Below are 27,411 nucleotides of genomic sequence, written 5' to 3'. Positions count from 1 at the left end.
AACTTACAGTTTAGATCAACATATACTGTTGCTTCCTTAGATTTGGTCAAATTTGTGTTCGAAGTTTTGCATGTGTAGTCCTTCATTAAATCTGCTCTTTGAAGTCTGGGTAGCACCAATGTATTGCGGACAAAACCTTGGGTCGTGACATTAAAATCATCATCAACAAGTTGTTTTCCTTCCCACCAAGTAACTGAAGGAGATGGGTAACCTTGTCAAATCAAAAGGAAAGAAAAACAGACGAAAGTATTATATTCTCTTTAAAAGCAGTAAAATAAAAGTGAAGTAGGGAAAAACGGCACCAGTAACAGACATGCTTAAGACATCACTCTCAGGTTAACTCCATTTTCTGAACTTTTTAATGCATTTAGACTTTTCAAGCAACAACATCTCATCCAACGTTTGGCTGCTTCTGGATCCTCTGGATTAGTTAATTCTATTTTTATTTGCTGAATTTCGAAAAAAGGTCCGACCCCCCTGTAACAGACGCCGATAATTCTGATGATACCCAGTAACAGATAGGATGAGGAAAAGATGAGTCATGGACAGAATTCTCTTTTCTCTTCAAAATGTGCAAAAATTCTTTATTTTTAGATCTAAAACCTTGATTCCAAACTTACGACAGTCTGTTACTAGTGCCGTTACCCTACTGCTTAAAAATTGAAAAAGTCCATAAATATTGCAAACACTCTTTAGCCACACATGAGTTCCAAAACAAAAATCAGCATCGGGCGGGGCACGTTTTCGATTTGACTTTAACTCGTTAGTGAGCCGGTAGAGCGAAGCACCGACCAGACTATTTGAAAGGCAGCGCCAATAGACGACAACTACGAGAGTTTCAGTTGGATGGCTGTTCACATCGCTGCGTAACGTCAGTTTCACTTGTTTTTATACAGGTAAGTAAATTTTGATGACCTCATTTAAACGAAAAACAAACATATACGTCTTAAGTTAAGTTTTTGTCTGTTGTAATATTTCGAAAGAGCACATTTAGGAGCTACCAGTGATGTGATAGTTTGTCCATAAAATTCTTTCTTTGACCGTCTGAGTGAAGTTAAAGGAAAAACATGGCGAAGGGACACGTTTTTGAACACCAAGCGGGGCATATTTTCGCATCGAAAACGTGCCCCGTCTCATCGAAAATATGCCCCGGCCCTTTCGATCACTCTTATTTATCGATGTTTATTATATTATTTACTCTTAAATGAAGCATAAATAGTTTAATACACATGAAAAGGTAAGCTTCTTATTTGACAACTTATATTTTTAAACAAAAAACAGACAAAAGATAAATCACAATCTCAATCATTCATGAGAGATACATGTTAAAACAAAATAGGCCGAAGTGCTTATAAAAATAGCATTAAACTGATATGTTCACAGAATGACTTGATTATTATGACTTGATATTGATCTGTGTGTTGGGTTTTCAGATTTGTCATGATACGACACAACAAAAAGATGTCCGAAAGAGGCAAGTACACGATAGAGACTATGGTAGAAGCGGTCAACAAAGTAAAAGAAGGAAGAAGTATGAAAAGTGTAGCGGCAGAGTTTGGATTGTGCGACAGGACTTTGGCAAATTATTGTAGAAAGTTAACCTCTGAAAAGGTAACTGAAACTCCCAGACAGTTCTGTGCTCCTGCCTTGTTAAGTACGACTCTTGACTCATCAAGCCTATAACAGGGCAGCACGAAGAGGCTGATACTCAAGTTCTAACAGCCAAACGTAGGTTGTCCCACCCCAGAAGAAGTGAGACCTCTGGTAAAAGTGAGTCCGAGAAAACAGACCGACAAAGGAAGAAAGAAGAGAAAGTCGGCCGTTTTGACCGACACTCCGGTCAAAGAGCAGCTTAGACTAGAGCAGCAACAAACTAAGCAGAGAAAACAAACGAAAAGAAAGATAAGAAAAATGTAAAAAAAGAATTAATTTAAGAGACAAGTTGGAAAACCTAAGAAACCCGAAGAAAATGAAGAATCAAGTGATGAAGAGGAAGTAGACTGTGCTTGCATTTACTGCTTATAATTGTACAGTAAATCTAAGGCTAAAGAGATATGGGTAAAGTGCACTCGCTGCAAAAGATGGGCCCACGAGTCTTGCATCAAAGGAAACCCTATGTTCTTTATATGCATTAATTGTGACAGTGACGATGACGTTTAGTGTTTTTAACAGTCTTGCATGTATTAAAATTAAGTAGCCAAGTTGGTGATGAGTTTTTTTAAATGTATATTTACTGAAAATCAATAAATAACCTACCTTGAAAATATTTTGTTTGATTTCTTGATTATATTGATATAAGTGCATGCGAACACTTGACCCTGTCTATTAATAAGGTATGCGAAAATTTGCCCCGGTCACGGGGCACATTTTCGCACGTGACATAAAGACACTTAAAACCATTTTTCTGTAAAACAAAGCTTAATTAATTGATGTAAGTAATTCCACGTTGTAGCCCAGGTTTCTCTGAATGGTGTAGTACAGTTTTTTCAAACTTAGGTAAATAAATAAAAAATAAGAAAAATAATTTAAAAAAAGCGTGAAAACCTGCCCCGGTCTCCCCTACCTTTCAGCTTCTGGCATTCAATTGAATTTTGACTTCTTTCATTCAAATTATGTTTTTGTGCCGTCACGAATTGGGATAGCAACCTATTCGTTAGATTTCTTGTTTTTACAAATGGCTCCTATCACAATCATAACTGCGAAGAACATAATTTGAATTTAAGACATCAAAATTCAGCTGGATGCCTGGGGTTGGATACTGAATGTTGTGCGCTGTTGTTGTATGTGGATTGTGTAAAGTCGAGAGGGTCGGGTATAACAAAAGTTTATTCGAAGAGACATGGACGCCACCGCCCACGAGGATTGATGTGAACCAGAGAAGTTTGAATTATCATTGTTACCGTCTCGTAACACATTTTTCCATTTTAATTTGAACCAATTTTCTGCATAGTAATATACAAGTTGATGTCGCTCACGAAAGAAAATGCTTGAATTAAAAAACACATTTATTTCAGACTATTTACATCATTTGCATCTATCTTGTTCAACTTCTACCAATACATAATGGCCAAATTTTTATCATGTCACTTTTATCTTAATAAACAAAATCTTATTCTATTTTTTACAATGTTGCCCCAAGTCAGTAGTAAATTTTTGTTGCCTCGAGGTGGAAAGGATAATCATTACATTTATTCAAGGTTTATCTCCATAAATAAGCATAGAAAGATAAAATCAAAGGAACATCAAGTACGGTCAAGTACAAACAGTAAGCAATCGGGATTATTAAAGAAAAAAAAAAAGAAAAAATGAGGTAGTAATTATTTAATAAGAAAGCAATACGCAAGCTACATTGTTTAAAAAATGCATTTACAAAATTAATGGAACAAAATATTTAAATCTAGATGCTTTTTTTATGAGAAAATACATTCTTCTAAGTTGATAATTTTAGATCATAATTTACTTTCCATTTAAGAAATGGCTGGTAAAAATTGATTTTTCAACCCTAAGATACAAAAATTTCTAATAGGTATTTAATTTTAAACAACCTACTCGATATTTAACATAGGAAAAATCTAGGAAGGATACTGCAAGACGAGTGAGAGAAAAATATAAAAGCAAAAAGGTGTGTTTAAATATTTATCTGCGTTTTAAAATATTTCCAAGCAGTATGAAATAAAAGTTTCCCAGACAATTATTTTAACGAAACCTTTGCTTTCTTGTTTGCTTGGTTTTGAATCTTTTTACCTCCACATTATAAAAATTAGAAACTTTTGCTCTGTATAGCTTTGCTTTTTCACTACGTAATTATTAAATATCTTTGTGAGTTCTGCACTTTTCATACAAAAATTTTAATCACAGTTATGTTTTCCAGTCTTAGTCTTTAATTTAAAAACTTGTTATTGGCAGTTAAAAAAAATGAGCAAATAAGGAAGACAAATTTGGAAAAGGTATTGTTTTTTTCAAAATAAAGAGCAATATTTAAAGGGTAACAAAATATATTCCATAGATATTCTGGTGAAAACATTTAAGACTTCCACGAAACAATCTTTTTCTCCGCATGTAAAAATGCAAAATACCAACTAATTTAATTCATTTAAAATGTTCACATTTACTAATAAAACAAGAAACTACGTTCTAATTTTTCAATAGCAGAAAGTAAATTAAATAAACGCTAAGTCAAGCAGAAAAAAAGCAGAATCATTAAAATTCTCAAGACATTTTTGTAGTTGACACAAACAAACCAGAGAACTGTTTGAAGTACACTTTTTTTAATATTATTTTCTAGTTTTAAAATGCATCATTTATAAATTTAACAAATTTAATTATTTTTCATTTTCCTTTAACGAGAAACACGGCAAGTCTTCGTTGCAAAGAATAATATTACATTTTCTTGGAAACTTCCTAGTATTCATAAATATGCATAAGAAAATGTATAAAAAAATAATAATTTTTAATCCTTTTAAATCTGTGGAAAAACTTATTAAAATTTATATCTCAAATAGAACTCAGAATAAGTTAAAGCTTAACAATTGCATATACTTATAGAAAAAAAAACGTAGCTAAGATTCAAACCGTTGTCATTACTTTAATCGAATTAACTTTGCTTTACAATTCTTTATAGAATTCACATTGACTGTTCAAAATGCAAATCATTGTAAAAAAAAATCAGATGCTTGTCCTTACCACCATCGACATCACAGATCAATGTGAGAATAGATCCTTCATCATAAGGACCTATTACCCCCTTCAGCCGCTGCCCGTGTTCGTCCATAATGATGGGCTCTCGAGGAGGAACTGCAAATAGAAAAGTAAAACTACAGATTATAGGAAAAAAATGAGAGCCATTATATTTGGTTAGAAGATTTTATACGTGTTTAGTACGAAATATGAAACCCTTTAATGTAGAAAGTTGAAGCATTAAACTGTTTTGTAAGTAACTAATGAAGTCAAAGTCAATTTTGTCTTAGTCAAAGTCAATAACGTAATATTCATTGTGACGAGAAAAGTTTAAACAGATACATTATGGTCGCAGAAGAACTACGTACAATATTAATTTATTTAAACAAAAAGGCAAACGGTTTCTGTAAATAAGGTAAAACAGTTTTAGCTAATGTTAATATTGAATAGAAAAAGTTATAAAAATAAGAAGTTTATTTTTCATGTTGCCTTTTTAGCGAATGAATCCAAAGCAGTTTTATCATTGTAGACTAATCATTTTTTTTTTTTTTTTTGTAACAATGAAGAATTTCTCCGATGTACGTAAATATATTGCAATGAAATTTTAATGCCAGAGATCTTGATAGCAGAGTTTTCAAAATTGAAAAAAGCTCCAAAATTACAGAACTTAAATTTCCAAAACTATACATTGCAAATAAATATATTTTTTACGGGAGATAATTTCTGCTTTTGGAACAATTTGAAGCCCATAATAAACTGTTTGAGAAGTTGTATTTTCAAGAGCAACACTAGTGTCACTTCAAGGTTGAACGTAAGAATATATTCTAAGAAGTTTCTTTTGTCTTTTTAAACTTCACTACAGGCTGCAAAAAGCCAAGGCCGTCTCCCCACGTCTCTTTCAATGTACCCGATTCAATGCTACTATCCACCAATGATTAACTTAATTATGTCCTGAGATGAGATCTACTTCTACCCAAACTACCGCACCTTGTCTTCTTCTATTCCGGATACCCTTATATTTTTTTAAAAACTGGGTTCGAGTCATTGCATCTAAAATATGTCGAAGTCATATGATAGTAAAATTACTGATGAAACGTAAAACCATTCCGAGGGTTTACGTATAGGGTATTTCATTAGCGCTGGACTTGGGGGGGAGGGGGGGGGGGGCAAGCCGGTGCTCTTGCCTCCTGCCGCAATTTCTGAGAGGCAGCAATTAACTCTATTTCTGTGTTTTTTTTTTCTCACTGATGAAATTTGAAAACTTAAAGAAAGATGGTTAAGGGCGGTTTTAAGTTTTTGCCCGGTTCAGATAAGTTTAGAAGTAGAAAATTCAAAGCAGTGGTCTGACGTCCAATAATGCTGAGGAATCTCATTACGTTTGAGTTCTTAAAGGCCAAAGTGATTTTCTTGCTTTTCAAACGGAGCGTGAGGGCATGTTTAGTTTGCTCTTTGTAAGAGAGACTCATTTTCAAGAAAGGCTATGGCAGTTAATAGGATGCTTCGAGTTTGAAAACTCCTATCTGATTTATAGAAAAAAATGTACTACCAAAACGAAATATTTTCAATAATGAACAACTTGATGATTAACTTTTGGACAAAAAGGCAAAACATTAGTGACAGGTTTAGAAATAGAAACATTACTTGAGTAAAAGTCATCTTTTACTTTGGGAAAATTTACCCGCTCACTAATTCTTACATAACTTGTTCTTAAAAACGTAGAAAACAAGGTCATTATAATTTTTTTCACTAACAATTTTCATTTGATTTTTCATCCTGATGTGTATCAACCTTATTTCACTAGATTTCAATTAGAAATTTACTTCAGACCTTTTGAACCAAACATTCATTTTGGACAGTTGTGTTCCTTTATTGTTGATCGCGAAGACTTAAAAATATAAGCTATAGGAAGCAGCATTGAAATATGCCACGCTATTGGTAGAAAATAAAAATAGTTAAATATAAGTTTAAATTAAGAGTTTTTGGATAAAAATCACGTTAGAGAAGTTAAATCAAAAGGGAGATAACACAAAACCAAGAAAGTTTACTAAACAAACATAATAAACTAAAAAACACTATTATAACGATAAACTACTAAAACAAAATGCGGAATTTGAAAACAAGCTAGGAAGAAAAGAGGCGAAACATGAAATATTCATTACAATACAGTAGATCAAAACAACTGCATTATATTAGAAAACTACAGGATCACCCTCTGTAATCTCTCTACGAAGTTAATAAACAAGTAAACGTGTTACAGCCTTTTTCGAATGTTCCTTTTTATTTACAAGAGATTTTAAATGTTCTTTCCAGAAACATACCACATCGATTTAAAGTTAAATAAATACCTTTGTGCTTAAAAAGTAAAATAAGAAATAACAATGTATAATAGCACAAAATGAAGATTACTGCTGATACGTGTTTCGGGGTTGCTAGGAACACCTCTTTCAATGCAAAATAAGTGAGCTAATGGATGAAAAGACATCCAGCAAAAGCAAATAGTCAGATAAGCAAGCAGCTTACAAAGTTAAGCTAGCGAAGTAACCGAACACCAAATGAAAAAAGGGGTTCCTTGTAACCCCAAAATACACGTGTTTGCAGTGATCTTCAATTTGTGCTATTATGCGTTGTTGTTTCGAGTTTTACTTATTTCACACTGATTTATTTAAAAAATATTTTAATGTAAATTAATAGTATGATTTTACTATGGTACCGATGACGTTTAGGATGCTGTGCAGGATGAGGGTCCTTGTCCTTCTGAGGTCGACCCGACACCTGTACTCGGCTGCGTGTGCAGGCTCCACTGGCGTCAGGACGAGCGTCGGGGGGTGGACGTCAACGTCGAAGTGCACTTTGACGCTCGTGTCCATCGATGGGAAGTGGCGAGCGCTCTTGATTGGACCGTTCCTCGCATCCAGGGTGTAGATCGGGTTCGATATGTTTGACCGGTACCACAAGATGAGGGAGGCCTCGTCGTCCGAGAGAGGAGTTGAGAGATTGCAAGGGATTCGAGCGGTGTCACCAACCACGGCATACACTATTGAAATATCTGCGAGAAAACATTGATCAATGTTAACGATCAACAATCATACATGAATGCTGGTAAGAGATTAATACTTTAATTGAAAAAGTATGTAAGAACTTTTTGAGCAATGATGATCGTTTATTGACTTTGCTTTGCTTGTGCTTCACAGTTTTATTGTTTTTGTGATTGATAGATGGTGAGTCGTGTGAGTTATTGCAGTGTGATCAATGTAATTCGCTAAGACTAAAATATTTATTTATAACAGTCGAGTCTCAACGTGTGCGAGGGATGCGTTCCAAGAGTCCTCACGTAAGTCGAAATTTCACATTGTGGGAAATGATATGTACAAATTTTTTTTAACATATCCAATTATTTTAGACATTTGTAAAGACACTTCAAACTGCTTTTACCCATTTCTTAACTGTATATTACCGTTCTTACATATAAAGAACTGAATTTTACTGCATTTCAAAAAATAAAAAAGCTGTGTTATTCAACATAAATTACTGAAACGATGAAAAATATCAATGGGACAGAAAGGCATAAAATAAAAGAGTAAAGGTACGTAAAGCAAGTTATTGTAATAAAATACAGCGCAACAGTAATTCTGTACAGTAGATACAGTAATTAAATTCAATGCACTTTTTAGTTGTTCAAGAACATCGAAAATCTTTACCCTTTCTCTAAGTGTCAGAAACATTGTCTTTTTTCTTTCTCTTTTCAAACTTTAGATAAACAGCTTGCTTGGATGAAATTATATTTCATCGATTACAAATTTAGAGTGAAAAACATAAATGAAAGTGGTTATTTGTTAACAGTAACAAAGCGATGCTTAGACTTGTACGGTGCGGGGAACCTCCGCTTAGTGATGCTAAAGGAAAAATCCATGCACGAAACTAATGCTTAGTAGCCAATAACAAAATCCCGCGATTCCTTCCAAAAAATTTTGTGTTAAGGGCGAGCAATTCGCGATAGTTGTGAAATTCGTAACTCGCAAAAAACTCGCGTTATGGCCATTTTCCGTAAGTCGCTTAGCTCTTTAGCGCGAGTCGACTGTATAGTTTTTTTTTTTAACAGAAGATACTAGACCCTATTTTTAAAAAAAATTCTGTGATTTGTCAAAAGTTTATTATTTATGTAAAACAAAACCGTAATTACTTACGTTTACGTTTAAATATTTTGTACAGGAAAATCATAATAACTATCAATCAATAACATATGAAAATTTTCTTCAATTCTTAGTAAAGTTTTTTTCTCAAAAAGAAAAAAAAAACTATTCGCAACTCCAATAAACTACAGGGGGCACCGCAGCCAGTCTAATGGCGGATGAAAAAGGTAAAACAAACAAATGCCGTAATTAATATCTTGCTTTGACGCTGAGTGAATGACAGTAATTTTTCAGCGTGTATGTGGAAAGCTTTTTTTCTCTATTCTTCTGAAATTACATTACATTATAAACTGCCTGAAGCCTGTAATTTATCCCGAAGAAAACACGTGGAATGGAATGTTTTACCTTTTTCTTTAGTACTGTTAATTCCCTCAAGGTAGCGTATTCGAGCTCTGGAGTTGCGAATTACTGATCACAAAAATCGTTTGAAGTGCTTTCAGGTCCAAAGACAGAAAAAAAAGGGGGGGAAACATTGTTCTAAAGTAATTTTTACGTCCGACACACTTAACAAAAATTAAAACTTTAAACTAATAATGCCGGTGCAAACACTGACGATATAACCGATGGTCGAATATTTTCAAATTTCCCATAAACTACAACGTCTCTAATGCAAACAACGAGACGATAAATCAAACACACCAATAGCAAAAGTGGAACAGTTACTTGAAATATGCATTAGGGAATTTTGAATTGCGTTTTGTTTTCCCTTTTACACTAAGGTGAAACAACTTGAAATTATGCTGTACATTTAGCTGTATAAGCATGAACAACAGTGCTGGCCAAATTATAAGACTAAGATTGTTTTAAAAGCAAATTCTTTATTGGTTACATAACTATAGACACATTAACGAACAATGAAATTATTATCTAATATTTAGTATGCATTCCTTTGTTCTTGATGAGCATTTTAAGTCTTTTTGTCATACTTTTCACAAGGTTTACACCATTTCTTAACTTTTTAAAAAAGGAGGTAAAAAATTGTTCATACTCACTATTATATATACTCACATACACATACTCACTATTTACCTAAAACTAACTTTAAATATAACAGAACGCACTAATAAAAAGAACTAGTGAACTTTTTGAGCTGATTGAGGTTATGTTCCTGGTAGGTACACTGTTAAAAATTCAGGAAGATTTTCTGGTAATTGTTACTGTAAAATGGCGGACTTAACGCATCGCTGATTTCTACGGTAATTTCTACCGGAGAAATAAGCGATCCCAGCGCCAATTGGTTGCTGTGGGCTACCGAGGAAACCGTAAAGTTTTACAGTAACATTTGATTTTTACGGTAATAGTTACAGGCAACATGGATGCCAATAACAATTACCGTAAATTTTCCGGAAAATTTTTAACAGTGTAGATAAACAAAGAACATAAACAAAGCAGACAGTGCTGCCACCTGCAAACATTAAATTGTGCTAAATAACGTAATAATCAATGTACAGTATGTACTGTACTTTAACAGTAAAGTAAATAGTATTTTAGTACAAATAGTGTACAAAGAAAAAACAAAAATAAAAAAAACTCTTCAGTCTAATAATTTGGTTGCACTGTATGACATTATAAAACACTAAAGTTCTTCAAGAAAAATACTACTGCAACACACAACAGTCATTAGTTTCATTGCACATACAGTACATTTGTTATTAGTTTAAAAGTACCTACAAATTCACCAATCCCGAGAAAGTTAAAGTTTTAAAGTTAAAGTAAAAACACGTATTTAAATATCCATCCCTACAAAGATGTAAATTAAATATTAAGAGCTTAATGCACATTTTTGTAAAATTTGCAAATAAAGTAATATTTTTTCTTTACATTACTTTATCTGAAAAACTAAGAAGCGGACATTATTATTCATACGCCCTTCAGCAATACTTTTATGTATTTTACGCTTCGAAACATTACGCTTCTTTAAAAGTAAATAACCTTTACGCATTATATGATATAATAAAAGTGATGAAAAATATTTTCCTTTATCATTAAAGTGCAATATTTTTTATGATAATCATCATACATTATGTAATATGTATTGAAAATATCTATTGAAAATGCTTCTGAAGAAAAACTTCTTAATAAAAATAGCAATGGTGTTTACAATTTTTTATAAGTATATATTGAAATAATTCATTTGCTTTTTTTCCCGTTTAATAGGAACTAGCTCTTGCCCTTTGGGAAGTTTTTTTTTTGTAACCAAGCACAATGGGAAAAAAAAAAACACTTTTGTCGACAAATTCACGTTAAAAATAGTTCTCTTTTTAAATTAGAACTGTGAGTAATAATTCTTCTTACTTCAAAGCTTGATATTAAGAAGTTGGAGTTAGAGGGAAGAATCTCATGTTAACATTCCCTGAGGAGCCATGGAGTCAATTTGCTGTTTATTTCTTTTTAATGGTAAAAATACATTAATGTAGCTTATGTTTTTGCAACTACAACGAAACTAAGTCAATTATGGAAAAAGGAATAGTTCGAATGTAATTGAAAATTTTTTGATGAATTCTTGTTCAATAGTCTCAGCCTGCTTTTGTTTACTAAAAATATCGCCAAAGGATGTCAAAAACAACTCCTTTGATTTAAGAGATATTAAAACTTTAAAAACCAGCCTATGATATTGAGTAAATGGGTATCGATAAGTCAGAGTGTCAATCCTTTTACGAGGTAACTTTTGCTGGAGCTATCTGATTCGGAAAAAACTTGTTTTATTCAGAATATTTTCAATTAGAGTGAAAAAAAAGGGGTGTTTTTCAGTGAGCTATGAGAAATTGAACCGATCAGTCAGATAAGTAAGAAATGTTGAATATGTGTCCCGCAATATAAGTTTCTGATCGTTAAGATTGTAAAACATAATTCTTTATTTGACTAATATAATTAGATCACAAAATTTTAAGAAAAACTAAAAAATAAATCATAAGATAAATAAAATAAAATGAAGCAAAATAATTAAAAAAAGTAAATAAAATAAAATTTAGAAAACAGTGTGCAAGAAAATAAATAAATAAAAAACTTTGCAATATATTTATTCCTCTCTTTGGTTTACAACTGTTCCTCTTATAAACAAATAGAACACGTATCATGGTTTCAGAGGATAAAACAGAAAATAATTTAAAACGGCATGTATACTGCCTACTGCCAAATGTCGATAAGCTTTTTATGGAAACAAAATGTAACATTTTGTGCCATTTCAAAAAGCAATTTCGCATTGAACAAGGAAAAATACCCGAAGAACATTAGTCTGCAAAACATTCACAATTTTATTGCTTGAACTGACGCCATAAGAAATAAAAAGTGTATTACTTAAAGCGTATTTATTTATTTTCCTGAAGAATTTATTTTGAATGGCAACAAACATACAACAGGTGTTCGAGAAACAACTTATAAGGGATCGAAAACCATTAAAATTCAACTGGATGACTAAAAAACGAAATTTATTTTCTAAAATTAATATTTTTTCACATAAAAATATGCATCACGCTTTTAATAAATAGCTTGTTTATTACACGACTTTAAAATCTATTTTAATATGTTTTTTTTTAACTGTGAAATCCAACCCTATTCAGGCTCATTATTCCTGAAATCAGTTCGATAACAAGTAAGTTTGAATGGAACCCCAAGAGATAAAAACAGAAAAGAAAAATTGCTTATCTGACATTAATGTTGCTTGTAACTAGTTTTTCGCCAAGAAAATACGTTCGAAGATTTCTCGAAGTAACTTAATTTGCGTGTTTGTAATAAACGAATAAGAAGGCTACCTTATTTTCAGATTACGTAAGCTGAAAATATTTCTTAGAAGTGTGAACAAATATGACGATCCAAATTTTGGAGAAAAAAGAAAAGTTATTTACATGTTTACTTCCACTTTTACTCTATTTTCTGCAATAGTAATAAAAATAAATAAATTAATAATCTCCTGAGAGATCCATCTCTTTGGTAGGTCTCTATTATGAAGGAGAAATTTGTGAGAAATAAAGGTCCCCTCTGAACGGAGTTTTAAGTACATACCCCCCCCCCGCCAGAAGTATGACCCGTAGTAATGTAGTACGAGTTACACTTCAAAACTAGTAACTAATAACTAGTTTAGTAAGTAATAAATTGTTATAATAGTAACTAGTTGTACTGAAAAACTAGTTATGTACTAGTAACACCAGTGACTAGTTATAGTCATACCTAGTTATATACTAGTAACATCAGTAACTGGTCATAGTAATAACTAGTTATATACTAGTAACACCATTAACTAGTTATAGTAATAACTAGTTATATACTAGTAACACCATTAACTAGTTATATTAATCACTCGTTATGTACTAGAAACTAGATTTACTATAGTATCTAGTTATATGCTTGTAACTATTCAAACTACTATATACTAGTAACTACTTTAACGTAAATGGAATTTATATTACGCTGAAAGCAACTGCATCTATAGGACAGGATATGCACCTGTGGTTTGACGATCGAAAGAAATCGAGTGTTACACAAATGCAGATGGTTTTCGAGAAAAATATGAGAGAAAAGTCTGATATCGCACCCGGTGTAAGAATAAAAAACAAGAGCCATCAGCCGTTACAGGTTATGCGTTTATGCCTATATATGATAAACGGATATTTTTAACATCTTATGTATGCAAATACCAACGTTCATGTGTCTGTTTTTTTTTTATTTGCTCGTTATTGGATGCAACGTCATACTTTTCTCTCGCATTTTTTAGAAGACAGTGGATTGGAGTGATTCAGTTCCTAAGGGCTTTTCACATACTTCAAGCGAAGAATGTAGCGGTGCAGAGTTTATCCGAAAACTTGTAGTCGTATGTTTTTGTTTAAAATATGTTGTTTTTCGAGAAAAAAGAATCCTTTGTCTTTCAACATTAACGTTCGGTATTCATTTAACGCAAAGAAATATAATCCTGTAAAAAAATTCTTATGTCTTTCTTCTTTCACCTTTTTTATTTAATTACCGTCTTTCGGAGTGAATTTGCCCACTTTCTAAATGCAGGTTTTTTTTTTTTTTCATGTTTGAAGCTTAACAACCTTCAATTTACGTTTAAGTGTGAAAAGAACTGTGTTGAATCAAAGGTGTTTCCTTCACGTTTGTTTTCAAGTTTCAGAAGTACAAACTAGCATTTGAAAAGCGGCCAAATGTAGCCTCGATATGGCAAAGTCCCTCTGTTTACAGTACCAATTCCAGATCATTAACGGAAAAAATCAGAATAAAACAAATCAAAAATGCTGATACGTAACGCAATATCCTGAGCTGCTCCCAGAAAATCTGCTAAGTGGAAAGTAAATGAGAATAAAGTAACGGAAAAAATGAAATTCATGTGGCAAAGTACAGTTTTGATTCACTATTAAGAAACATGTTTTTGAAGGAACTTTGGTACGGTAAATACATTTTAATTGTGCCTTTTTTGTTTGAATTTCATAGAGATAATGATCTTAATCCTAATGCAGTTCGTGCTTTTCCAAAGGAAATGTTTAAATATAAAAGACCGTAGAACCTCGCTTATCCGGACTAACTGAGATCAATGGCAAACCTTATAAACGAAAATCCGGTAAATATGAGTAATAGGCAAAATAAAATCTTAAATAAGCAGTCATAAAGCAAAAAGCAATACGTTGTAGCGAAAGTACTTAGGATTGTTTCACTCAAAAGCTCTTTATCGTTTAAGGTTAAGTTGAATTAGTGTCGTACTGACGCTTCAAGTGCACCCTAATATTTGCTATATAACTATAATATATTGCAGGATCTATGCGGTAGTTGTGCATTAGCACAAAATAAAAAGCGAACGGTTAGCATACGTATAGTTCGCCTATAATAAGTTGAAATTAATATTTGATATAATGTGAATATATATATATATACATATATATGCACACACACACACACACATATATATATATATATAATATTTTTAAAAAACTGTATACACAGATGGCTAACTAACATAGATGGATATTCTATCACGCTGAAAGCAACTGCATATATAGGGTAGAACATGCAGCCGTGGTTTGTAGAGCGAAAGAAGTTGCACATACATACATCTCATGGAACTCACAGATAAACTTAACGATATTATAATTACAGTTTCGTTATATCATTCAGGCATGTTTTGAACAACTACCCTGATATTTCTGAGGCATGATTTGGGGCATAATGAACGAGGGAAGATAATCCGCCTTTTTAAAGAATGAAATGAAAAAAAAAAAAAATGAAAATTACACCAGAGGAATGTAGGGCAAAGATAAATGGTAAGTTAGTTTGAAAAAACGAAAGTTTGTTTTAAAACTTACTGTACATAAAGGTTCAGCACGAAAGAAAGAACAACGCAGATTATAATAATAAGTACTTGAGGTAATCTACTTTTATTTTTGTATATAAGTAAAGTTTTACCTTCAAAAAAAAAAAAAAGTTAAGAAAATAATATGTGTTTCTAATAAACTGTTTTCTATTTGAATGTTAAAAATATTTTCCATCAAATGATAAAACAAAGAAATAAATAAATGAATGATTGAATAAATAATGAAAACATAAATGAATTTAAAAACTAAAAGAACTAATTAATTATACTGTTATAAAAAATGAGAAAATAATATGGTGAAGGAGTAAAAAGACAAATAAAGGAAAACATGAAGGAATGTTAATGAATTAATGCATATAAATTGATACGTAAGTGGTTCAAAGAAAGAATGCCAAGTAAGCGAAATTTGGTAGTTCAATCTGCCCCATTCATTTTGCTCCGTTTGCTCTTGACAATCTGAATTCAATAAACAATATGCATATTAATATTCGTAAAACCAGTAGATTTCGATCAGTATTTGAAATGTTTATTACAAAAACGCATGCGAAAAAATACTTTGAATGAGCCAAAAAAAAAAAAAAAATATATATATATATATATATATATATATATATACGTTATGTGTATCGAATTTTGAAAATGAAGTATTGTTATATTCCTTAGGCCTTCTTCACACGAGGCCACTTGTTTGAATCAATTTTCGAACGGGCGGTCATCAGGATGCCCGTTAAACAGGTAGAAAAGTGAAGGAATTTCCCAGCATCCTTCACACGACAGTAAACTCGTCAGGTACGCGAGGCACAAGTTCTGCAACCACTCTAGTCCCAGATAGTTGAATCAACTGAAGAGTTGATTCAACTCATCGAGACGTTGGCAAGCGTTCACTCCTATACACGAAAAATCTAGTTAAGTCAATTTGGTTTAGTTTTAACATGGTTGTGGATCAGCTGTTGGAATAAATTCGGTTTAGTAGAAGAAAATTTGTTTCAACTAAATTGACTCGTGTGTAGAAGGCCTAAGTCTTGAGAGGTATTCATTTTTGGGCCGGAATCAACTCTTATTTTAGAAACACAGTTGATTTATTGCTAGATATTCAAAGACAAACTGATAATATTTTACCATTTCACTTTGTCTCTTTACTTCACTTTACCATACATTTAGCTAAATTGATTTAAAGGGTGTTTTTTTTTTTTTTTGACTAACGTGGATAAAAGTAAGTTTTAACTTAGTTTCCTACGAAAATTACAACTCAAAAGGTGAACAAAAGTATTAAAAAACATAAGCATATATATAAAATGCGATAATAAACTAAACTTTCAGCACAAGCATGAAAAATCACAAATCAGGTTATAATTTTGAATATATAAAAATAAATAAATGCATTTGAGGTGGAAAAACATGCGTGGTTGGTATGCATAACTGCACGTAGACACTTATAAACATTAAAAGGCTTTAACTTCAACTGTTTTTGAATTCTTAAAAAATGCTCTCAAAGAATCGAAAGTTGCCTCATACTTCGTTTTCCGATTTGAAAGAATTTTGAAAATAAAAGGAGATATTTAAAGAGAAATAAAATCTTTCGTAACTCAATCTGAAACTGCCGGATTAGTTAGGGAAAACTTCTTGAGGGAGAACTTTAACGTTATCGAAAATGCGTTTATCAGTTTATTTCTTGCATAATTTAAAGTATGTTTTACGTTAATGCTTAAAGTTTGAACATCTAGTCGCTTGATTCAATAAGTAAATAAATAAATAAATAAATAAATAAATAAATAAAATAAAAAAGAAAGAAGAAAGGGAAAAAATATGTAAAACATTTTTTACCGAAAATTTGAACTAAAAAATCTCTGTCCATCTCAGATCTCTGTCCATACTTTTTCAATTCTTTCATAACACACAGAAAAATATTAATGAGAACTTTACGCATCAGCGAACTTAATGTATCTTGGCTAAAATATTTAAACCACTTGTGAAAAAGATTTCACTTGTAATGCAAGTGTTAACTGAAATGCAGATATTTTATTGTGCCTCTAAAACCCTTTATTGACAATGGGGCATATGTTTCCCCTAAGTTTAAAAAATAATACATAATTTTTTTCTTACGAACAATTTCTACATTACATTGCTTCTATGTCATTGAGACATCAGTTTCAACATTAGCCAAAAAATTACTATTTTTATTTTAAACTTTTTTTATTTTGAAAACACCGAAAATGAAATACATTGACTGAAGCTTCGTATGCTCTCTCATGCTTCTAATTTTATTCAAGATACTTTTTAATTGAACATTAAATGTAAGCAGTATCATTGGGTTTCCAAACATTGTTTGCTGTTCATTTAGCATTACCTATCTGGTAATATTTTAAAAATGTAGTTGAACATGTAGTCTATTCCAGTGGGGAAAAAATACCACCAAACATTAAAGCATAAGACAATACAGGAATTATAAAAAAAATATTATCAAAAAATAATAATCTAATTGTAATATTTGCTGTCAGTGAAAAATTATTTTTGATATTATGAAATTATCAATTTCTTGTTATTAACATTTAAAATATTAATAGTGACCTTATAATGTGCGGTGCAATATTTATTTAGTTAACATTAAAATTATTTGTATTTCAAATATTTTGCAAAAGTAGTCGAGAACATGCGGGGTAAAGTGGATGGATCTTAGTGAACTTGTACTGAAATTGACGATGAACTTAGTAAGCAATTAATACTTGAAGCTTTCGTTTTATCACAATCTGCGAATGGGCGCAAAAAACAAGAAAAAAGTTCACATAGCAGAACAGTTAAAGACATCTTATTAAGAATGAACTTTTTTCAAAGACATCTTCATTTATGTAAAAAAAAATGTATTATTTTAACTACACATTTGAGAGCTACTAATGATTAAAACACTGAATGTTTCTACTTTGAATTAATGAACTATCTATTTCCGATTATCAAATTGGAAATCATGCAGAACTGTGGCGTGCAAGACAAAGGGTTTATTCTACTTTTTGTCGACAGTTAAAATTTCCTCACCCCTAAAATATATCAAAAGATAAAGTTGAAACTAAAAGTCAGGGTGAAGGGGAATTTCGTGTCGGCGAAAAGTAGGGGACAAAGGAGAAAGTGCCATTTTCCATGGAGTGGCCCATAACTTCCCTTGTGAAATGGGCATTTACACATTAAATGGTATATTTAGAGAAAAAAGCAAACATTTTCTTAAAGTAATTAATGCAATATTTGAAGCGCTATTTAGTAAGTTAAGTAAGAAATACTTTTGATTAATTAAAAAAGTTACCTCTCATTTTTAAAAATGTTTCTCAACTTATTAAGCAAAATCTTCTATGAATCAGCAATGTAAGATATTTTTGAAAAGAGCTTATTAGTTTTGGGTAAGCTTAATCATACTGTCATAAATCGCTCAATAAGGGAGCGCCCGGCTGGCGAAACGGCTAGAGCGCTGGACTGGGAATCCGAAAATTGCGAGTTCGAGCCTCAGGTGAGACTTTCTCGTTCATTCCTCTTTTACTTTCTATAAGTTGTAGAAATTTGTAAATTAGAATTATGTAAATATATTTTAATTGTCCTAGAATGTTCCTCACTTCTGTATAAAAACCCTCTTTCGAGCTGAGAGTTTGCAGTTGCGACTTTGTAGCCTGATAGTTCGCTTGGTCAGAATAAACTTGCTTTCATCTGTACATTATAGTGTGTACTTCATCTACGTGACAATATATATGAAGATAGACAGAAAGCATAGGCTTAATTTTTCAAACCCTTTCTTCGTAAATCTTATAAATCAATCAAGTATGGGGAAAAAATAAAGTAAACAAGAACAAAGAAATAAAACTTTCTGAGCTTTTTAAAACATTGTAAATTGCTTTACAGTGCTGCACCGAATTAGGTTAGTACTTAGGAAAAGTTTTCTTCCATCAAAGTCAACGATGCGCAAAAGTTTTGGAAAGAAATCAACTGATAAGATAAATAAGCATAATGTATCTAAGAAGTGAAAGTAAAAGTCCTTTAAAAGCACTCACTGTTAGAATTTTGAATAGGAGAAAAATTTAATCGAAATGTTGAGTAACAAAGAAGACGTGCGTTGAATGAATCTATACCTTAAATATTCAAAATAGAGAAGCTGTTTTCCTCAACATAACGAAAATTAATTGTTTATATTGTATTTTAAAGAGGTGATTAAATGATCAGAAATAAAAATAAATAGGTCTGGTTGCTTTTATAAAGACTATTGACTGTCATTGGAAAAAAATATCGATTGATTTCTCTTTCTGCTAATGGCACGGAAAGAAAAGGTAAATGATATCGAGTGAAGTTTCCGACACTGCGATAAATGGAACTCAGCATTGGGATATATCTGTTAAACTGGAATTATTTGCTATTTTTATTCAACACACACCCTGAATGTTCCAAAGAATGCCAAAAATGCATACTGACGTGGTGAAGTAAATGGCAGCATCTGCAGAAATGAGTTTTCGAGATACTTGAAGAAATGCGTTTTGGATTCAAAATTAACAATAAAAAAATATTGGAATAAGACGTTTTTTGAGGGGTTTTTTCAGCGGAAACAACCTAAGCAAGCTTGTACAGGCAAGCTTGGATAGTAAAACTAACTCACAATAGATGACAAAAAGGCAAAAAAACTAAAACTGAAAAATTTGCATTTACTGCCCAAGGCAGTAATCAGTCCAAGGCAGTCTGTATCTACCCAAGGCAGCATATACATATCCAAAAGGGGGAAAAGCATGCGTAGTATTAAAGAACTGTACTACAGTAGAACTTCTCTATAAGGGTTACTAAGGGAAATGGATATTTTGTTCTTTAAATGGACTTGTACTTTCTTCGGAGGCATATGAATAGATGTCTGCAGTCAGGGCTCGATTAACCTATGAAATTATGGGAATCTGGACCTCATTTTGGGCCCCTCCCCACTTTTTGTTCGGGGAACTTTTCTAAACATTTTATGCACATTGATACAACACTGACTAATGCTAAGTGGCCCAGCAGAATTCAGACTTAAGTTTGTTACACTTCACCGACTGACAGAAATTTTGCTTATTACATATGTTGCATTTGAATTCTCAGTAAGTTCGGGTAGTAACATTTTGAATCATATTTGACACTAGTGGTATTCGCACGACTTTGCCCGTAATTGAAAAATTAAAATGTCATTCGGTTCACCCGTTTATTTACAAATATGGATGACGAATTTCTCGCCAATTGGCTATGTTCATTCGTTCTCCCATTCCACGTCATGATAATATCGTATTTACACGTCCATCTTATGATCATTTTGCTATGGAAAATGTTCTTAAAATGGAGATAGAAAAAGAACAAAATCGAATTTTCGAAAAACCACTCCGGGGTGCACAAATGCTTCTATGCTACAAACTAACTTTGTGACAAATTTCATGAAAATCGGCCGAACGGTCTAAGCGCTATGTGCGTCACAGAGATCCAGACATCTTTACAGACAGAGAGACTTAGAGCTTTATTATTAGTAAAGATTTCACAAAGGTAATTAAGTGTCATAAAGTACAGTGTAACAGAGTTAAATCAAACCCCACATATCAAAATCTAGCTTGTAGCTTTATTTTATCAAATGTGTCCTCTCTTTCAATAATTTTATTCTTTCAAACATTTTTGTTAAGCCAGTTACAATGTTTGTAATCTCTTTAGAAAACGCAGTAAAAAGCAGAAACTGATAAGCATTTTTACAGTGATATTTGGACACCCTAAAAATTCTAAGGGGAAGCTCACGCTTCCCGAGACTTTTGGGTAATTAGGCTCTGTCTGCAGTGTATTAACACATTGTAACTTTACTCTGTAAAAATATTCAGAGATTTTTAATGGAAGATAATGAGCAGCTAATAAGCCTTGATCTTTCAGTAATATATCTGGCAAAAAAAACAGGAAAGTGTCTTAGTAAAAGTTAGGAACCTTCCTGATATTAACCTCGAATTTCCCTGATAAATTCAGAAACCTTCCCAATAAGAGCCAGGCACATTTCTGTACCTCAGAGCCAGAGTGACGTACAGTGCTGGCCAAATTATTAGACTAAAGAGTTTTTTGTACACTATTTGTACTAAAATACAATTTATTTTACTGCTAAAGTACAGTACATACTGTACACTGATTATTACGTTATTTTCGAATAATTTAATGTTTGCAGGTGGCAGCACTGTCTGCTTTGTTTATGTTCTTTGTTTATTTACCTGCCAGGAACATAACCTCAATCAGCTTAAACAGTTCACTAGTTTTTTTATTAGTGTGTTCTGTTATATTTAAAGTTAGTTTTAGGTAGTTAGTGAGTATGGGTGTGTGAGTATATATAATAGCGAGTATATACAATTTTTTACCTTATTTTTTAAAAAGTTAAGAATTGGTGTAAACCTTGTGAAAAGTATGGCAAAAAGACTTAAAATACTCATCAGGAACAAGGAAATGCATACTAAATATTAAATAATTATTTCACTGTTCGTTAATGTGTCTATAGTTATGTAATCAATAAAGAATTTGCTTTTAAAACAGTCTTAGTCTAATAATTTGGCCAGTACTGTAAGTCCAAAAATTGCAATCTTCCGTTTATTAGTGCATGCGCCAGAAAAAAAAGTTGTTTCTCTCTCCTGTAAAATGACCATAATGTGACTTACGTCCTTCTGGCTCTGAGGTACAGATTTTTGGAATAAACCAAGAACCTTCTTACAAAGTTAATAGCTTGGCACAATCCTGATTTACCAGGAAAGCCATTAAAGCGTTTCAGCAAATATGGCCATGCTAACTCAGAAATGCAAACAAATATCTAACACCTTATTTGCTTGCAATTTTTGCGAGTTACATTATTCAGAGATTGCATTGCGTCCTCCTTTCGGGCTTAATCAATAGGGATGAGTCGTAATTGATCTGAAGGTGTGACACTTAAGGAAAACGTTGCGTACAGTATTTTGGCACTAATAACTAAAAATAATTTTCACAACCCTGATAAGATAACTTTTCGAAAAGATACTGGATTATCACTAACCCGTTAAATCCCTGAGCGTTGCCCAAAAATGGTCGGTGAAGTTTCGGATTTTTTTTATAGTGTACTAGCAAAAATATCCGGCGTTGCCCGGGTCATCAATAGTTATGAGAAACAATCGTTACTTGCCCTTGTTTTCTGTTTTAAGCGAAAGAATTCAAAACAAACCTTTTCGATGTGATTAAAAGTCGATATAGCAATAAGTAAAGAACAAAACAGTATTCATTTAGAAACGAAAGCACGACATTTAAGCGTATACAAATTTGAAGAATTTCCGAAATATGAAATTAAACTTTACATGTTTAAAAAGATTTATCTGTTAGTACTTTTTTTACATCTAAAACCTTCTCTGTATGGCTATTGATGTACGAACTGTTTTAAAAAATGTAGCGCCCGTGTTCCCCTTACACTTGCTTTAGTTTTTTTGGGAAATTTCAATTATTGTGGGCACTTAGTGCGGTTTAAGGGGGTCCGGGACACAAAAATCCTCAAATTTTGCAATTTTTTTTTATAATTTGAAAAATTGCTCCGTTTTTTTCTGCTTAAGAGGACGTTTGAATCTTGTTTCTACCTTAAATAAAACGAAAGTTATAGTTATTTTTGTTGCATGCATCTAACGAATGTGTACATAACTTTAAAACTTTAAACGCGTTTTTCTCCATGATGCAATTTTTCCCGATTTCTTGCATTCAAATTCTTATAAGTCAGGAACCGATAGAGATAAAGTAATGAAACTTGGAGCATATCTTTTTCAAGCAATTTACTTTAATTTTTATTCGGCGAATTTGAAGAAAACATTTACTGCAAAAATTATGATTTTTTTAAAAAAAGTATTTTCGAATTTTTCGAAATTTTTCTTCAAATATTTTTTATTTTTTATTGAATCAATATTTTAAAAATCGCCGAATAAAAATTAAAGCTTAGATATTTGTGCATACTTTTTTGAAAAAAATTGAAAATTGACCAACAATATTTTGAGTTATAGCAATTTAAAGCAACCCTATTTTTTTGAAAAAAACTAATTAAATTTAAATAAAAAAATATTTTTTTTTCATATTTATGTTATGATTTTGCTTATTAAATAAATGCTGAATCAGTTCAAAAAATTTCAAAACTCTAAAGTACATAATAAAAATTTTTTCAAAATGTGTCCCGGACCCCCTTAAAATGTTACCGAATTTGCGAGAATCATTTTGGGACACCTTCGATAATACTCCCCCCTCTTACTAATTTTTATTAATAGAAATATTGTCGCCAGATGCAAAGATACTTTTGGTCAAAATAAAATGGCGCTAAACGGTTTCATCCGAAATAATTCCAAAATAAGTAGTAAAATTTGGCAATTGTTCGAAATTGTGCAAAAATAAAAATGTATGGAAGTTTTTTTGCTCTTTATGGATTTGCCTTATTTAGTTGCTGGATTATTTTACACAGTAAAAAAAGTTTTTTAAAAAGATTCGTTGATTGGCGTTATTTTGTTTACATGGTGTAAGCTGAGAAACATTATTACGTAGCCTTTGGCTTCAAAAACAGCGACAGTTGAAAAAACTACCAAATGCATCAGCTACTGAATCTTTCTGCAAAAATTTTGGCGATATTTCTGCTGATTGATTGGATAGTGCGTAAGTGTCCAATCCGCATAAAAAATATTAAAAAACCGTTAATTACATTTAAGTTCCGTTTAAATATGATAATGATCAGCCAAATCCATTTATTTTTAGCCAATCTTGTGGGAAAACTTTACTTTAAGATTTGACTTGAGAAAAGCCTCGAAAAGTCAGACGAAACACAACAATACAACAATTCTAGCTATCGACTGGGAGTTGAGATGATACACTAAATAATGAATTGGATTGATGAAAGCCTTTGAACAGGGAACAAAAAAGCTCATAACTCGTTTTTCATACAACTTAGAAACTTCGTACAGATGCCATCTTCAGTAGAAAAATTAGCGCTATCGATGCACACATAATGTTAATATGTGCACGTTTTTTTTCTACCCCCATATTGGGGCATTTGTGCGAAAATTGGGACTAAAATTGGAATAAAAAAGGAACTATCAATCGGATTTTTTTCGAACTGGTCTATAAACCTTCCCAGTACCAAACTGAACAAACGGTGAAAGTTTCAGCCAAATCTGTCGGGTAGTTTCTGAGATCTTAGGGAACAAATTTACCAAACTCCATTTTTATATACATAGATAACACATTTAAACTATTGATATTTAAGGTCAAATACTGATTTTTTTTCACTTATAGTACTAAATAAATCGATAAATTATTCATACGAGGCATGTTTTTAAAGTAAGTACCGTTTTGATATAAAAAAAGAACGAGTACAGATAGAGCAAAGAAATTAATTGCACAAAAATCTACCATCCTTACGCTATTTTTCGACATTGCTCCCGTGATTTTCCAAGCATTTGTCATAGCGTGGTGCAGGTTTTTGTATACCTATTCGTAAAAAGTTACCGCCCGTTTAGTCAACCATGAGGACTCTTACAGGGCTTTGGCTGGGGCGTTTTTGAACATCCTCTGGTCTGCCCTCACCTCGCTCGCAACATCTTTCATTTGTTTCGGCATCTAAAGTCTTTCGTAGGTGGTCTGTGGCACAACAGCAATAATGAGCTCAGAGAACATGTTATCCCAAGGATGACTACACAGGCGGCAACTTTGTACGAATATGTATACAAAAACCTGTACCACGCTATGACAAATGCTCGGAAAATCACGGGAGCAATGTCAAAAAATAGCGTAAGGATGGTAGATTTTTGTGCAATTAATTTCTTTGCTCTATCTGTACTCGTTCTTTTTTTATATCAAAATGGTACTTACTTAAAAACATGCCTCGTATTTTAAATTGACTCTTTAAGAAATAAAATTGAACAAAAAAAAAAAAAAAATGTGTATAATAGTTTTTTCTTCTTAATTTCAGAAATTGTTTTGATGTAATTAGTTGGATAGTTTTATTTCATGTTCGTTATCAATGCAATATGTCGTAAATTTCAGTTGTTGTTCATGTTTTAAGTTTTCCATACATAACTTGTCATAGTCGTGAACTACCCGTACCCATCGGCCCCGAGCTCACATGAATAAATTGATGAGGGGGAAAATGGTAGGTTTCCGGAAGGATATTAGTAGATAATACCCTTCTTCTTTGTGCATGTGAATGTCAAACAGTTGCCAGCTAAATTTTAGCCAAAAGTGAGCTTTGAAGCAAATTTAATACTTTTTATTCATTTTTTATAATTTTTTTTTTCTGCAATCTTTCTTATTCCGAATGTCCATTTGTCAAAGGCACATTCATGGAGGGCCCTATCAGAGGCACTGAGACCGGAAAAAAAAGTCACTTAAATAGAGGTTTCTTCACTTCAGAGGTACTACTGCATTTTGAAGTTTCTTTGAAATTATGTAAAGACAGGCAAGCGTTTATGCATTCAATTTTAAATTCGAACTTTTTTGTAAAGCCAAATTACTTTCGTATACAATGTAAAATTGCCGACTTTCTACATTAAACTGACGAAATACAAAACTTTGATTTTCAGATATTGCCATTCTAAATTTTGGAATTGTTATAAAAGAGGTTAAAGGTTTTCGTACAAATCCACGACTCCTATATACACACGAGTATACTATACACACACTATACACACACACTATACACACACACTACTATACACACAGTACAGTACTATACACACTCAATTCATACAAACATGCATACATATATGGATTTGTATACGTCATAAGAAAACTCGTTGTGTTGCGAATGGTTAAAATGAATATTTTGGTGGCCTTTTGGTCTATATATTTTTACTTACAGTTTACATACAATGAGGCCGAAATTTGAGTAAAAAATTTCACGAATATAATAAATCCTATACTTTATGTAAGAAAAAATAGTCAATAAACTTAGTTTTTGAATGTATGATATTCATTGATTATTAAAATTCCTACATAGAATTATTTAACATATCTAGTGATATTTCAATGCATTGTTTTACAACAGCTATGGTGACATTTTTGATTTTTTTTTTGGCTTTTTTGAATAAATATTATAGAAACTATTATAACGCGTTAAGTATCATTGTGGTAATTTTGAATTTTTTTCTTATATTTTTTTTCTTTTTCTTTTTTTTTTTTTTTATTATTACTTTTTTGAATGCATGTTTTGAAAAATGGTGTAAGGTGGCTTTGTTTGAAAATTTATAAGGATTAATTTAATCTAATTTATTATGCAGAGTAACAATGTAATATATACTGGCGCTACGCCACAGAAAAGATGCCGAATATTGTGGTTGAGTTTTATATGAGTTTTTATATGCCACTTTAAATTATCTTAACTGTTACCAACTGAATGAAAGCCTCTGAATAATTCAGTCATTTAGTGGAATCTTATTGAAGGCAGCTTGGTCTTCTGCCAAAGTTACTGCAGAATCACAAAACTCAATGGGCTTGAAATTTTTCTTGATCCCATATTTGTCCCATTCAACAAAAACTATTTGTGTAGCAAAGAAAAATTGAAAGGAATGAATATCAGTTACGTTTTGCATCAGCTGAAAAGAGTTGTGTTTTTCTTTGCTCGGACAAAGTCGATGATTCCAAAATGTATTAGAGAGCTAAGAGTTTCACTGAAGTTAGAGTTGTGAAAAGAATATTTCATAGAAGAAACTCTACTTCGTGCATTACGCTAAGTAGTAGGGCTGTATGAAAACATTCAACAGAAATAATAAGTTTACTGACATAGTCAAATTATTTTAAAATATTAAATGGAAGTTTGTTTCGAAAACTACAGTGTAGGTTAAAAGTATCTAAACTTTAAGATTTATTAAATATAGTTAATTGACCAATTGACGAAAAAAAAGAGTAATAAATGCGAGTGAAAGGTAAGAAAAAAAGATAAAAAAGTGGGTAAACCTATTTTGGTCTGACTTATAATGGATATATATTGCATTTCGTAATTTTCAAAGTAGAAAAAAGATAAAGACTTGTTTTATGTTTAAATTTATTTTTTACTTCTAAATATTCAAATCGAAAAAAATATTTTTTTCATTACTTTGTTACGTAATCGTAATATATTACATTTGGTATAAAAATACATTTTCTATTTCTTGTATAACATCGATTTTTTTTTCTTTTATGCGTATTTCATACAAAAATTTATGTTTTCTTTGCCTCTTGCTTTCTTGCATTTTGCTAAAGATTTGTGATATGCATTGCAAA

The 27,411-nt window shown here is 31.8% G+C and overlaps 1 protein-coding gene across 1 annotated transcript in view; it reads right to left on the bottom strand.

Moving 5' to 3' along the window:
• Positions 1-27,411, bottom strand: part of LOC129217525 (neural cell adhesion molecule 1-B-like) — a 201,750-nt gene that overhangs the window by 66,270 nt on the left and 108,069 nt on the right. Inside the window, exons 2-4 of the mRNA XM_054851840.1 lie at positions 7,388-7,723; positions 4,684-4,794; positions 8-211 (exon numbers count right to left, since the gene is read on the bottom strand). Of these exons, the coding sequence (XP_054707815.1) occupies positions 8-211; positions 4,684-4,794; positions 7,388-7,723 (651 nt within the window). The remainder of the gene's footprint in view (positions 1-7; positions 212-4,683; positions 4,795-7,387; positions 7,724-27,411) is intronic.

Source organism: Uloborus diversus, chromosome 2, assembly GCF_026930045.1.
Source record: "Uloborus diversus isolate 005 chromosome 2, Udiv.v.3.1, whole genome shotgun sequence".
Taxonomy (NCBI): Eukaryota; Metazoa; Arthropoda; class Arachnida; order Araneae; family Uloboridae; genus Uloborus; species Uloborus diversus.
This window is presented reverse-complemented; position numbering and strand designations above follow the sequence as displayed.